General features: G+C 37.9%; 3 protein-coding genes across 5 annotated transcripts; 1 reads left to right on the forward strand and 2 right to left on the reverse strand.

Annotated features, from left to right (window-relative positions):
• Positions 1-798: 798 nt before the first annotated feature.
• LOC117614313 lies at positions 799-2,996 on the reverse strand. The gene is made up of 5 exons (XM_034343073.1): positions 2,636-2,996; positions 2,472-2,544; positions 1,922-1,973; positions 1,747-1,816; positions 799-1,178 (listed from the first exon to the last, which is right to left on the reverse strand). The coding sequence occupies exons 1-5, from the start codon at positions 2,735-2,737 to the stop codon at positions 1,092-1,094; spliced, it is 384 nt and encodes a 127-aa protein (XP_034198964.1). The 5' UTR covers positions 2,738-2,996; the 3' UTR covers positions 799-1,091.
• Positions 2,997-3,733: 737 nt separating this feature from the next.
• Positions 3,734-7,370, forward strand: LOC117615823 (triose phosphate/phosphate translocator, chloroplastic-like). Of its 3 annotated transcripts, none has more exons than XM_034344980.1 (12): positions 3,734-4,480; positions 4,734-4,805; positions 4,903-4,968; positions 5,117-5,195; positions 5,288-5,408; positions 5,480-5,575; positions 5,791-5,903; positions 6,040-6,117; positions 6,222-6,338; positions 6,437-6,536; positions 6,767-6,867; positions 6,986-7,370. In XM_034344980.1, the coding sequence occupies exons 1-12, from the start codon at positions 4,167-4,169 to the stop codon at positions 7,007-7,009; spliced, it is 1,281 nt and encodes a 426-aa protein (XP_034200871.1). In that variant the 5' UTR covers positions 3,734-4,166; the 3' UTR covers positions 7,010-7,370. The 3 variants fall into 3 exon arrangements, with proteins under 3 accessions (XP_034200871.1, XP_034200870.1, XP_034200872.1); XM_034344979.1 differs by having other exon boundaries at positions 3,735-4,480; positions 6,983-7,370; XM_034344981.1 differs by lacking the exon at positions 3,734-4,480 and adding an exon at positions 4,492-4,620 and having other exon boundaries at positions 6,983-7,370.
• Positions 7,371-7,606: 236 nt separating this feature from the next.
• On the reverse strand, positions 7,607-10,862 carry LOC117616048 (pentatricopeptide repeat-containing protein At1g26460, mitochondrial). Its single transcript, XM_034345250.1, has 7 exons — positions 10,130-10,862; positions 9,703-9,925; positions 9,133-9,609; positions 8,706-8,912; positions 8,347-8,484; positions 8,060-8,254; positions 7,607-7,927 (listed from the first exon to the last, which is right to left on the reverse strand). Exons 1-6 carry the CDS (start codon positions 10,738-10,740, stop codon positions 8,069-8,071), a joined length of 1,842 nt encoding a protein of 613 aa, XP_034201141.1. The 5' UTR covers positions 10,741-10,862; the 3' UTR covers positions 7,607-7,927; positions 8,060-8,068.
• Between the last annotated feature and the right edge of the window lie 2,060 nt (positions 10,863-12,922).

Here is a 12,922-nt window from a genome sequence, read left to right on the forward strand (position 1 = left end):
TATATTAGTATTATAATATACTCATATACACATACATATTAATATTATAATAATAGCATACATGTATACATGTATATATGTAATATATATTATATTATATATTAATGTACATATATACACATATATACATGTATATATATAAACACATATATAAATATATAATATATAAATACATATAGATATATACACGTATATTATTATTATAATATACCCATATACACATACATATTAATATTATAATAATAGCATATATGTATATATGTAATATATATCTATATATATTATAATACATATATATATAAGTACAAAATGACAAAGTTATAGATTACCTTCAGAAGCTGTTAGTACTTGAGACGTATCCGCTTCTACCAGATAAAGAAAGCCAAATCCATTACCATTATCCACTTCCAAGATGCAGAATTTGTGCCCATAGAATACCGTTTCTTTTGTCCATGACCGGTGGGTTACCTATAGATAGAATTTTTTTTTTTTCTTCCCCTTTTGGCTAAGAAAGCAAAGAATATTGTTAATCTTTTCATAAATTTAAAAGAAAAAACAAAAAAAATATTGTTAATCATGGGCGCACAGAAAAAATTTCCTTTTTTTTTCCTTTTAGGAAATGCTCATGTCGTGATACAGAAAAATGGCCGTTGGGAACTTCCCCAAAAGAATTGAAAAGACAGAATTGCCAACAAGAGATTCTGTATGGAATAGTAGAAACAGAGGATTTATATCCAGTTTGAGCCAAAATCTGCACTGATATAAGTGAAAAGAGGCATGCAAAACAACGAAAACTCATACACAAATAACAGAAACAGGCTTTGAATCTGTTTCATTTTATAATATTATTACGTTTCATATCAGTTGAGCTATGAAAAGGACCCTGACCCTTTCAAAACTGTGAAGAAACATCAAGCTTCCCCTTTGAGGTTTGGCACTTAAAACTTTGTGACAATTTCTAATTAAGCTCATAGCAAAAACCACCATGATACTATATAGTCAAGGAAAAGGACTGGACAACCACCATCCAATAACATAGATTGAACAAATAGGTTCAAACAAAACCTGTGTCTATACAAAAAATAAATCAGCTATGGTTCTTCCTTAACGAAGAAACTTTGAGGCAAGCTAAAATCTTCCTCGTGATTCAGAATGTCCGTCTCCTCATCGTCTGGTTTCTGAAATTCAAGAGAGAAAATGGTCAAAATGTACAATATGTCTAAAGAACAACAAGAGATAGAGACATAATTGGTCCCTTGGGACCATTTGAATGTTTCATAAGGAATATTTTCAGTAATTGTTTATATCAAGTCTCTCATCAAACTTCCTTGTATCATATGTGACCCTCACCCCTTGCACCATCACTCATATCAGATAGTCTAGTACAGCTATTTTCTTTTTTCAAATATTCCATCATGGCCTACCCTTCCACTTGATGTATGCCTAAAACCTAAATTATGCAGCTTTTTATCCTATTCACCTATAGTGCAGTCCAGAGAAGAGATGCACAGATTTTCGGTACTTGGATAAATTTTATTCTTGAACATAAAGCTTATAGCTATTTAAAATCTCATATTCTGGACTCGGCATTGTGATTGAGGTTTTTTTTTTTCCGGTCAAGTCATTGTGATTGAGTCTAAACAGACGATTATCAATGAATGTGAATATTCTGAAGTTTAACAGTTCCATCATAACATGAAGAAACTAGAAATATGGAAAACTGACAGAATCAAATAAATTAGGTACCAGCATTTCCAAATTATAGAACCGCTCTAGCAATTGTAGAACCTCGTCAGCAGAGAAGTGTCGATCAAAGCTGTGAAAATAACACAAGATAGAGTAAGGCTACGCGTCAGAAAATGGAGGTTCCCAGGAATAAGTGCGATAAAACCCACAAACAGAAATGTGAAGCAGAACAAACCTTCTCCGAAGGAATTCCATTAAACCATAAAGAACGAAATGACGATGTATGCCTGCGCGTAAACGAGTTGTTAAATGCTTATCTATTTTCAACTAACATGGTAACGCAAGATCTAAAAAGGAAACTGAATTGTCTTTGATTGTCTTATTAATTACCCCTCGTGCATGAATTCCTACATATAGCTTAGCCTCCAATGTGAAAGTTTATTGCGTTCAGGCAATGATTATTATAGCTCCCCTTATATTATTGACTTGAACCATCAGATTTCAAATTCAATTCAGTGAAAATGATAAGTATAGTCCTGAACTTTTCCTACCATCAGTAAAAATGATAGCTTTCCCTCCAAAAACGAAGTAGCAACGAGAAATATTATCCATCCCAAGATTGAAGAATGTGATTAGACACATGCTAATTAACCACCTTTTTTTACCAACCAAAATTGATGCTTTACATCTAACCCCCACCAAAACCACTCACATAAATAATCAAAATTGGAAATCCAAAGATAATAAACTGAATTATTAGGTTTGATTAATTCGAAAAAACCTGCCTTTTAGCTTGACGGGAGGATAAATTTCAAGAGCTTCTAACAGTCTAAGCTCCAATTCAACCTGTGATTGCTCCTATTAAACATTAAAAAAAACATACAAAAAATAAAATCAACATAAATCTTCCATTATATGTGTAAAGAGAACCCCAGAGAGAGAGAGAGACCTTTGGGAGAGAAGAAGCAGAGGAAGGGGGAGCTTTGCATGGAGAGTGTACGGACATACCGTCTTGTTCCTCTTCTCTTCCTTTATCACCATTTCTCTCCATTGAATTCAATGATATAAAAAATTTCGAACGGGACCCTAGAGCTTGTATCAAATATTTTACTAGGTTAAACTGAATTCGGAAAGTGAAAACGAAAGCAATTATGTTCTGTTTAAAAAAAAAAAAAAAACTTTTCTTCGCTAGGTTTTCTGGTTTGATCCAACGCCATCTCTGAAATTGAAGTGCCTATGTTGCTGGGCTTCTGGAGCAAGCTAGCAAGCAAAGCCAGCCCATGTTTTGTCCTCGTCTCCAATGGACCGTGGAATTGGACGCGTTGACTTTATTGACTTGTTGAATTGAACTTGGCCCAAAGAGAAGTAAACATGTTTTAAATAATTGAGCTTCTAATGCCAAATTAATTCTGTAATTATAGTTGTGCTAAAATCAGCTGAGATTTTCAACTGTTTATAGTCTGATGTTTTCTTTCTTTATAATTTTCAGAAAAAATGGGCTAAAACTCATAATTTTGTAAATGAGAACCGTGCTTAAAACACAATCATTTATACATAGAATTGTCTATAGAGAACATTTTCGCTCACCACCGATTATGTTCGTTGGCAATGAATGAATTTAATTCTGAAATTTTGTGGTATATTGATTAAATCACACTAATTCAACGTTGGAGATAATAATGGTCACCACCAAAGTATCAAGAAAACCACAAGCTAACATTCTCCTCGAAATGATGAAAACAACATCAAATTTCCCCAACGACCATGGTGCCAATAATGCATGACATGTAGGCTGACAAAGACAAGAGCCAAGTGACCCCACTTTTGTAACAGCTGCTTCAAATGCAATTGCATACGTTGGTTGAACTTCAACATCATGCGCTCTTTTTTTTTTCTTTTTTTTTTTCCTTCCTCCTATTACATTATAGGAAAAGGCAAACAATTCATTTCTTTTCTTTAGTACATGCCTTGTGAAACACATGACATCACTCTCTGCTTAAAAATTTGCCGTCTTTATATTTAAATTATGCGCATGGCATGACCCTTTATAGCAACAGTCTTCCAGTTCTCTCTCTCTCTCTCTCTCTCTCTCACGGTTAACAGTCTTCCTCTCTATTATTGTTGGCTTACAACTTTAACAAGCTCTGTGATCTCTCTGACTTTCTCTCTCCCAAAAGCTTTCAACGCCATAACCCCCAAAACTCTGATCTCTCGGTAGTTGGGTTTGGTTCTCTGCTGCAAAACTATCCATCCACTTTCTTAAAGCAATACATTTTTTGCGTTCTGTGACAAAAGAAAATAGGAAAAAAAGAATTGATTTTTCTCTGTTTCCTCCGCTTCATACATATAATATAAACAAACCCATCTCCTCGTTTTCAACGTTCATATATGCTTTAATATCATTCAACTTACCGGTTTGCTTTGCCTACCTACTCAAAGTCCCTGCAATTTGTTGACAATCTCTCTTGGGGGGTCTAAAAATGGCTTCAGTGATCAACCCAGTTCACTCTCCAATCCGTACTTGTCAGTTGTCTTCGCTATACTTATCATCCAATAAGATTTCACCCTCGTTTGCTCTGCTCAAGGCTCGGTCACTTTCTTCCAAAGCTTCAAGCTTGACCTTTTCGCCGTTGCCGGAGACTATAAAACCTTTTTCGCCGGTTGAAACTTCCGGCAAGGCCTTGAGATTTTCCGGGTGGAGTCAACAGCTGAGACGGCGAGGCTCTGTTGAACCTCCGGTTGCTAAGGCTGCAGCTGCCGATGCAGAGGGTGCTGAGATTGAGAGTGCTGCTGGGTTGGACTTGCTAATCTTTTCTATTTACTTCCTCTTTAGTATGAAATTTCGGAACTTTTTAATCTTATGATTGGTTGCTGAGAAATGGAGGGAAAGAAAAGGGAAAAAAAAAAACTTAGTAATCAAGTTACTTCTAAAAGGTCCTGTTTTTTATTGGTTACTTTTGAACTTTTAAAAATGACCCATTTAAGATTTTGCTAGTGAAGTTTCTGTGGTTGTGTTCTTTTAACAAGACTTGTATTCATAAGTGCAGGTATGGAAAGCCTTCAAAGAGCTTTTCTGAGAAATTTCCTTTCTTGATCACTGGCTTCTTTTTCTTTATGTGGTGAGTGTTCATAATTTTTCATTCATTTTTTATGGTGATTATTTATTTATTTCAAGAAGCCAATGCAGATGTTCATGATTTTCTGCTTTTCATTCAGGTACCTATTGAATGTCATCTTCAATATACTCAACAAGAAGGTCTACAATTATTTCCCATATCCATAGTATGTATATCCTCACCAACTGACTTTTATCTTGAAACTCAATCAAAATTTCTTCACTAAACCTCTGATTGCTTTGGTCTCACGTTTGTTTTGGTTTCTGTATAATTTTAAAAATTCACAATTACTCGGATTTTTACCCCTTTTGCAGCTTTGTTTCTGTTATACATCTCCTTGTTGGAGTGGTGTACTGTCTTGTTTCTTGGTCCATTGGCCTACCGAAGCGGGCAGTAAGTATCAGTTTCTTTCTGCAATTGTTATCCTCTCGCTTCAAGCCACAATATGGTTTCCACTAAATGCTGTAAATTTTTTGTTCATCCAGCCCATTGACAAGGAGCAGTTGGCACTACTGACCCCAGTTGCATTCTGTCACGCCCTTGGACATGTCATGTCCAATGTTTCATTTGCAGCTGTTGCTGTGTCTTTCACACACACCATTAAAGGTACCTTTGCATTTTTAGTAAAGATGAGAGACAATCAAGTTTGCAGCAGCTTACCTTATATTTGTCCGCAGCCCTGGAGCCGTTCTTCAATGCATCTGCTTCTCAGTTTGTTTTAGGCCAACACATTCCCTTGTCCCTGTGGCTATCGTTGGCCCCTGTTGTTATTGGTAACTCTTTAATCTTTGATCTTCTTCCATTTCATTTTCTTCCTTTCTCTGACTTGTTGATCGTATTACTCTCACATGCCAATTATAGCATACGCATACGCACACGTCGGTGGCAAATTTTTTAAAGCTGAAATGGCCTGAGCACCCCTCAAAATTTGAGGACAGCATAGAGCTGGTCCTCTTTTTATATTTACTGAAGTTAACTTCTATTTTAGGTGTGTCCATGGCATCATTGACTGAACTTTCCTTCAACTGGCTTGGGTTTGGTAGTGCAATGATTTCAAACATTGCATTCACCTACAGAAGTATCTATTCGAAAAAAGCAATGGTAAGCATCATCTAATCAAGCCATTTTCTTTTCTTTTTTGGTAGTGCAGAGTAAATTCTAAAATAGGATTTCCCTTAATGGAGTTTGCACTTACATTTTATCTTGATTAATTAAAATATATTTTTTTCTTCAACAGACAGGAATGGACAGTACAAATGTGTATGCTTACATTTCAATAATTGCTCTCTTGGTTTGCATCCCGCCAGCACTACTTGTAAGTCCATCTTTTTCACAGAAATTGAACTCAAGTATTGAAATTGTTCTTAATCAACCAAAGATACTCAGACAGAACTGTTGGATGCTTTGTTTTGATGTCAGATTGAGGGACCCCAACTGCTGCAATATGGATTTAGGGATGCTATTGCCAAAGTAGGCCTTTACAAATTCTTGTCTGATTTATTCTGGATCGGAATGTTTTATCATTTGTACAATCAGGTAAGCTGTTGACATGCTGCATCTAACTCTTCCTTCAACCTAAACTATACAAAAACATGGTGTTTGATCATTAACTACTTCTGGGGTTACAATTGCAGCTTGCTACTAACACTTTAGAACGGGTTGCACCGCTAACGCATGCTGTTGGAAATGTGTTGAAGCGTGTCTTTGTGATTGGTTTCTCCATTGTTGTGTTTGGTAAGTGCTTTTACCTAAAATGTGATTGGCTTCTCTATTGTGGTGCTTCTTGTTTACCTTATTCAAATCACATGCACCTCAGACCTTTTTAAGCAGAAGCCAGCAATCACACACTCTGTTTCTCAGTGAAGATATATTTCATTTAGCTTGATAACGCAGTTTGTCAAACAGTATGAACACGAGTAGCGTTGTATTATGTCTTCATCGTTTATTGGCTCCATGTTTGGCAGGCAACAAGATCTCTACACAGACTGGGATTGGTACTGCAATAGCAATTGCTGGTGTTGCCATCTACTCCCTAATTAAAGCAAACATAGAAGAGCAAAAACGGGTAAATTATTTTATTTTATTTTAGGGTTTCTTTTTAACTATGAACTTCTTGTTCCTTTTGAAGTACTCATTTTTGCTCGAACTCACATGGGTGAATCTTATATCTTACATTTCAGAATGCTGCTGCAATTTCCACATCATAGGTTTATAGTATTGGATGAGGGTGCTGAGCACACAGTTGATGCTCCTGTTTGAATTTGGTGGATCAACTTCAGAGGCTACTTTGTGGTGGATGCTTACGCGAAATAAAAGCTCCGAGAAATAATGAGAAAAAAATAATAATTTCGAGTCACAAGCATCAGGAGATTACGAAATTGAAAAGCTCTTTGGATTTTCAAATGTGGTGTTGTATTGTTACCAAACTGCAAGTGATCTCCGAAGAGACTTGATCACTTTAGTAATAGCAAAGCAAAGCCACTTTTTTGCTGGCGCTTAAAATCCCTGAATAGGTGTCTACTTTTCTTCACAGAATTTTCAATGCCATAGTAACCTCAGCGTTGCACATCCTCTCACATCTCTCAGTCATCCTAATTAGTCGAATGAAATACATTGGGCGATAATAAACGTTTAACGGACGATTATCGCAAATTAAGGTTGATTTTGTGCTACAATGCATTTTTCAACCAGCCACACAACCGAGCCAACTCTTGGCATGCAATTGTCGTTACACTCAGTTTAGTTACGCAATTCACGTTGCTGAAATATATGAAGAAAGAAAACCCACGAAAATAATAGCAACGTAAATAAATGGACTGCCTGCAAGACATCTTGAGCTAAAAACATTTTCCTACAATTATTGGCAACAACTTGAGGTTTCCTTTCCCGTCTAACAATCTACTCTTTCATTTTCCCTCAAAAAAGCAAAAGACATATATAAGAAAGAAAAAAAAAATTAAAAATTAGGATCTAGGAGGCTATTATCCTAGCATTCATCCTGCCAAGCCTTGATGGAGCACAATCAGGTAAATATACAATGCGGATGAAAGTTACACAGGAACGAACATACGAGTACGAAGTGAATCACTTTTGCAATCAGATTTCCAAACCAGAATGAAGCCAACCTGCACGCAGAGGCATAATCACCAATCAGAAATGCGGTTGATGCAAGAGACCCAGTTAGGGGCATCAAAGAAAACATCTAGTGTTTCTTCAATACCACTTCCATCCCAGACTGAGCATGTGTCAAAATTTACCTATATCTATTAGGCATATCCAGTGCTGTAATTGAGATTAAACAGAATGTTCCTGCGAGTCTCTGAACCCAATTGAATTTTGAACCTTTTAGCCAAGGAATCTACACGATCATCACTCTCATAATCCATCTCTCGCATGCATCTCCTTCTGACCTTTTTCAATGTTTCTCTTGATGGTTCAAATCCAGCATTAACCTGTCCAAACGCTTGTTAAATTCTTCACAGAGACAGCAAAATAAGTACTATGAGCAAGGTGAACCCATCAATCACAAAAAGAATGCAGTTACCATGTCATCAATCACAGAGAGAGCAGATTTTGGATCTTTGTTGACGAGATGAGCATCTACAAGTAACGAATATGACTTCGCGTTGGGTTTGATGCCCAGACTTACCAAGTGCCCAAATACGTTTGAAGCTTCTACAGTCTGCCATACAACCATACAACTAGTTCAGTAAGGTGTTAGCATGTTTTACGTGTGTGATGCAAATGCAAATGCAAATTTTGACTCCTATGGGTGTGATGCAGGCCCATAAGAAAATCATATTTCTGCCCCAACTGGCTCCACACAAGAAGGTGAAGCCAGTCCTAAGAATATGGCACAACTGCTGATAAGGGCTAATGAGAGAAAGAGAGAATGCAATTCACCTGCTTGAACTTTCCAAAAGCATACATGAGAGCATTGTAAGAATGAATATCAGGGGTCAATTCAAAGCTGGAACTAATTGCGTCAAAAGTTTGGTAAGCTCGCTCGATGTGCCAGATATTTGCGCAACCTAATATGATGCAATTCAAAGCAGCAACAGACTTGTAAGGAGGGTCTGCACGGCTCAAATTCTCTAGTTGATAATACACCTGGGGCATATTAGTATGTTTCAAGTTAGAAAGGTGCAAAAGAAAATTTCATAAAAGCATTCACTGGATATGCGTAGAACATAGTCACGCATGATACATCGCATGTCTTGTGAATCAGAATATTAAGGTCCATATATTCATCAACCAGAATAAACAACAAAATTAAAATAATAGAATAATGGATAAGACTTGGTACTAGCAGATAGAAAGAAGGACATACTGAGTCCAAAGTTTCAAAACCTCCCTTGGAGCATGCCACAACCAAAGGATGTAAAGAGGTAAATGGAGAGAACAGTTCCTCTTCTTTATCAGAATTGCCATAAGCAGACTCATATTCATGAAGAGTACTAAAAGCTCTTTGTAGACTCCCTAGCGATGCAAGGGCACAAATTTTCCCACGGTAAGATTCTGGATTAGGGGCCTTCTTTTGGCGCAATGAGCGCCGTAAGATTGCCCATGATGCATCCAGTAGAGTAGTACTGTGCGTCCTAGTGGCAGTTGCGAGTGCCGACACAAGCAATCCTTCATCTACAGAGAGAAAAACAGCAGGTCTTGCTTGCTCACCCCTGGCAATCCATTTGGCCATAAACTCCAGGGCATGAAATGCTAACTTGCTGTTATCAACTTGCAGAGCAACTTCTGCAATATAGTTGCACATATTCCAGGGCGGACAAAGAGCTTTGTTCTGATCCATTGACTGATAACATAAAATGGAACAAACTTACATGAGGAAACATCAAGCAGAATTTTCACCTCCTCAGTCTAAATATCTACGGTTTGAATCATATACCTTGCACTTGTCAATTATTGAAACCAAGATATCTAGCTTTCCCTTATCGGCACAGCCTTGTACACAATCTCTAAACACCGCCATTGACAACATATAACCAGATTTTAAAGTCAAATCTATATATTTCAAGGCCGCATCAATTCGGTCCGTTTGAAACAGCATGCCGACAACCAAGTCATATGACTCATCATCAGGCGGAGATTCGTTCCCTGTCTGCAACATCCTGATACATTAAAGTGAAACAGATTCATGAAATATGAATGCATCATTAAAGACACAAACGGCCTCAATCAGTAGTTCAACAAGACAACTTTCTTCCACTAATTATACAAGTTATGACTAAATGCAAATCACCATTTCATTAATGTAAGAAAAACAGATAACGAAAGCTTAACAGAATCATAACCACAATGCACAAAGAGCTGACCTTTCGAGCAATTTCTCAGCTGCATCGATCTCTCTGGCCTGGTGCATGGACTTGAGGACGAGATTAAACGACGCCGTGTTGGGCGTGACGCCATAGTCCTCCATATGCCCGACCAGATCGAGCATCTGCCCAGGTGAGGCTCCGGTCATCAAATTGGCCCTCAAGTAATGGTTATACAAGTTCACATCGGGCTTATTGGGCTTCCCGTTCTTGTCCAGAGACCGAATCCAAAACTCGAACAGCTGCTTCATGTCTGCCCATCTCTGCGAGGTCATCCAATCTGCGAACACATTCATTAGGCTCTGCACGTCTAGGGTTTGCGAGAGGGCATGGATGCGAGAGCTAGGGGATTGGTTAAGGAACCCTATGGGGAGCAGAGACTGAGTCATGGACGAGTTGGGGATCGGGTTTCGCCAGTTCTCGTTGTACAACGGGCTTCCGGAGGCTGGGTTCGGAGGGAGCGGGGTCGAGGGGATGGGATGAGTTGGCTCGGCGAGTTGGAGCTCCTGCGAGAGAAATGAGAAGGTTGTGATGGTCTTGAATCCCGGGTTCGGGTTTAGGGTTTTGGCCAGCGTTCGCGTGCGTGCGAGGATCGCCATTTGTGTCGCCATTGTTGGAGCTCAGTGACAGTTGGAGTGGACTGTGATTAGTTTAGGGTTTTGAGGTTTGTATCATGGTCAGAAAGGTGAAATGGTTATGGTGCTGTGCGGCCCGCTTCTGGGAAGGGCAGTATGGTAAACTGAAAATGGAGTGGCACTGTGACTCCTTTTTTTTGGGCCTAGTTTTAGAGTTCTTATGGGCTCTCAATGGAAACGACGAAAACTGCACTCTGCTCAAACTCTACGCCCATTTTAGCTATACAAGCCCAATCTGTTGCTAATTTTCTGTGAAACCCAATGGCTCTCTCTCCAACCCAAGTGTAATACTGAATCATGCTTTTGCTCTCATGTAAGGAGAGATACTTGGGTGTCGCGGTTGTACATAATAATGTGAATTTATCTCTATCGTCACGTTATAAAACATGACCAATAAAATAAGTAATATTAAACTACCTTAATGATTGAAGTTGGTAATTATAAAATAATTTCCCTGATTATTTTATATCATTTTTCTTGGCTTTTTGGTTAACTCTTTAATAACACAGTTGTCAGCCAAATTGGTTTTGCATTACAGCAAATCAACTTTAAAAACTCAGAATAAGACAATCATTAACAAGGCTTGCAAGTAAAACATTTTCACAAGCATGCATACACACATCGGCTGTCAAGACTAACACAACAAACAAAAAGGCCAAGAGGGCCACGCAGATCAAACCCGGCAAGCTCAACAAATCACATGGACGGCTTGGATGTTGGTAAAAGATCAAATTATCACAACATTTTTGTTTTGTTTTTTCTTTTTGTTGTTGTGAATTTCATAACCGAATAAAAAGAAGAAGAAAAAGTGTTTCTTTTTGCAAGTGGTGTTAAGGTAGCAAAGGAAGACTTTGATTGATTTCATTGTGAACTTTACTGTTGTTGAAGGTTCTATTCCATTTAGGAGAGAGAGAGAGAGGGGGAGAGCATCTGCCTTTTGTTTCTGTGGTCCAATTATTCTCCTTTGGGCCGGTTCGGAATTTCAAATCCCCAATCACAAACTTTTGAGACTCATCCAATAAAGTCATCCAAAAGCAACCACAGAATTTCAAAAAATAAACATGTCTAGTGTTTCTCCTTTTGGCCTCTCCCCACCTAATACAGTTGCTTGCATTGACCCACATCATACAAAATTAAAACTTAATTACTTAACTAAACCCTTTTGATTAACTTTCATTAATGTTTCGTGATATTCGTGAGATTTTGCAGAGCACCGACATAGTGTTAGTGTTCTTCTTCTTTCTTTCTTCCTGTAGAATGTTTTAGATATTGAATTGAATTAATATGGTGACTGGAAAAGGCATAGCTATTGGCTTCTGTGCTGTTTCAGACTGACTTTTATGAAGAAATGCGTCGTAAGTATCGAGTCATCACTCCATTGGTTTCTTGGTGTTACCCCTATTTTCAAATACTTGTATGCTGCTGCTGACAGGTGTGGCATGGCTTGGGAGTGGAAGGTGCATGCCTTTGACTTCAACTTCAAGCTATACATACCCTAGGTTGAGTATGTCGACCAAAAGCCAAAATCCTATGCAATGATTTAGGGCCAAGAGACTAGGCTAACCCAATTAAGAATCAAATAAAATGAAGAGTCATTTGTTGGTATTGTGTACTTTCTATAGAATATGCTTAATTCGTTCTGTTATAAATCATTTACGTATGCATGAACGACTGACCTTATTAGATGAATTGATGACAATTTTAACAAATCATATATGTTTGTCACAGTATAACAAATATTTGGTCAAATTTTTTGCATGCCGAGCTTTATGAGATGGGAAAGGAATAGAGAAAGGATTTGGGTTTAGCAGCTGGGGATTGATCCAGCTTCCCTAATGCCTAGCTTTTGGGCTGAAAACTTTTCAATGTAGTTTTAGAAACTTGGAAATAAAGATAGAGAAAAAGCAGCAGCAAATTCAATTCACCCATCTGTACCCCAAAAAAATTGAATTCACCAATGTGCAAAAGCCATGTCCACAGCAGAGATAATGATGAATGCCAAAAATGAGATGCTTATGCCTGATATCCCCAATCAAAGCAAAAAATAGGACACCACAGTGCTAGCTCATTGTGACAACACATAGCATAAAAGATCTCCATGAACCTCATGGTGGGGCCGCCAGAGAGTACCAACCTAGCTAGGTTAAACCAGGTTGGG

This window comes from Prunus dulcis, chromosome 1 (assembly GCF_902201215.1).
Source record: "Prunus dulcis chromosome 1, ALMONDv2, whole genome shotgun sequence".
NCBI classification, from domain to species: domain Eukaryota; kingdom Viridiplantae; phylum Streptophyta; class Magnoliopsida; order Rosales; family Rosaceae; genus Prunus; species Prunus dulcis.

What these genes read in the sequence shown, in the direction of transcription:
- LOC117615823 (XM_034344979.1), top strand. Translation starts at nt 4,167, where the DNA reads ATGGCTTCAGTGATCAACCCAGTTCACTCTCCAATCCGTACTTGTCAG. An exon ending in GTTGGCCCCTGTTGTTATTG is followed by an intron (nt 5,576 to 5,790) that starts GTAACTCTTTAA and finishes CTTCTATTTTAG; the next exon opens with GTGTGTCCATGGCATCATTG. An exon ending in TTTCTCCATTGTTGTGTTTG is followed by an intron (nt 6,537 to 6,766) that starts GTAAGTGCTTTT and finishes CATGTTTGGCAG; the next exon opens with GCAACAAGATCTCTACACAG.
- LOC117616048 (XM_034345250.1), bottom strand. Translation starts at nt 10,740, where the DNA reads ATGGCGACACAAATGGCGATCCTCGCACGCACGCGAACGCTGGCCAAA. An exon ending in CAATAATTGACAAGTGCAAG is followed by an intron (nt 9,610 to 9,702) that starts GTATATGATTCA and finishes TTATGTTATCAG; the next exon opens with TCAATGGATCAGAACAAAGC. An exon ending in TCTCTGTGATTGATGACATG is followed by an intron (nt 8,255 to 8,346) that starts GTAACTGCATTC and finishes GCGTTTGGACAG; the next exon opens with GTTAATGCTGGATTTGAACC.
- LOC117614313 (XM_034343073.1), bottom strand. Translation starts at nt 2,737, where the DNA reads ATGGAGAGAAATGGTGATAAAGGAAGAGAAGAGGAACAAGACGGTATG. An exon ending in ATGGAATTCCTTCGGAGAAG is followed by an intron (nt 1,817 to 1,921) that starts GTTTGTTCTGCT and finishes TTATTTTCACAG; the next exon opens with CTTTGATCGACACTTCTCTG. An exon ending in TCTATAATTTGGAAATGCTG is followed by an intron (nt 1,179 to 1,746) that starts GTACCTAATTTA and finishes CTTGAATTTCAG; the next exon opens with AAACCAGACGATGAGGAGAC.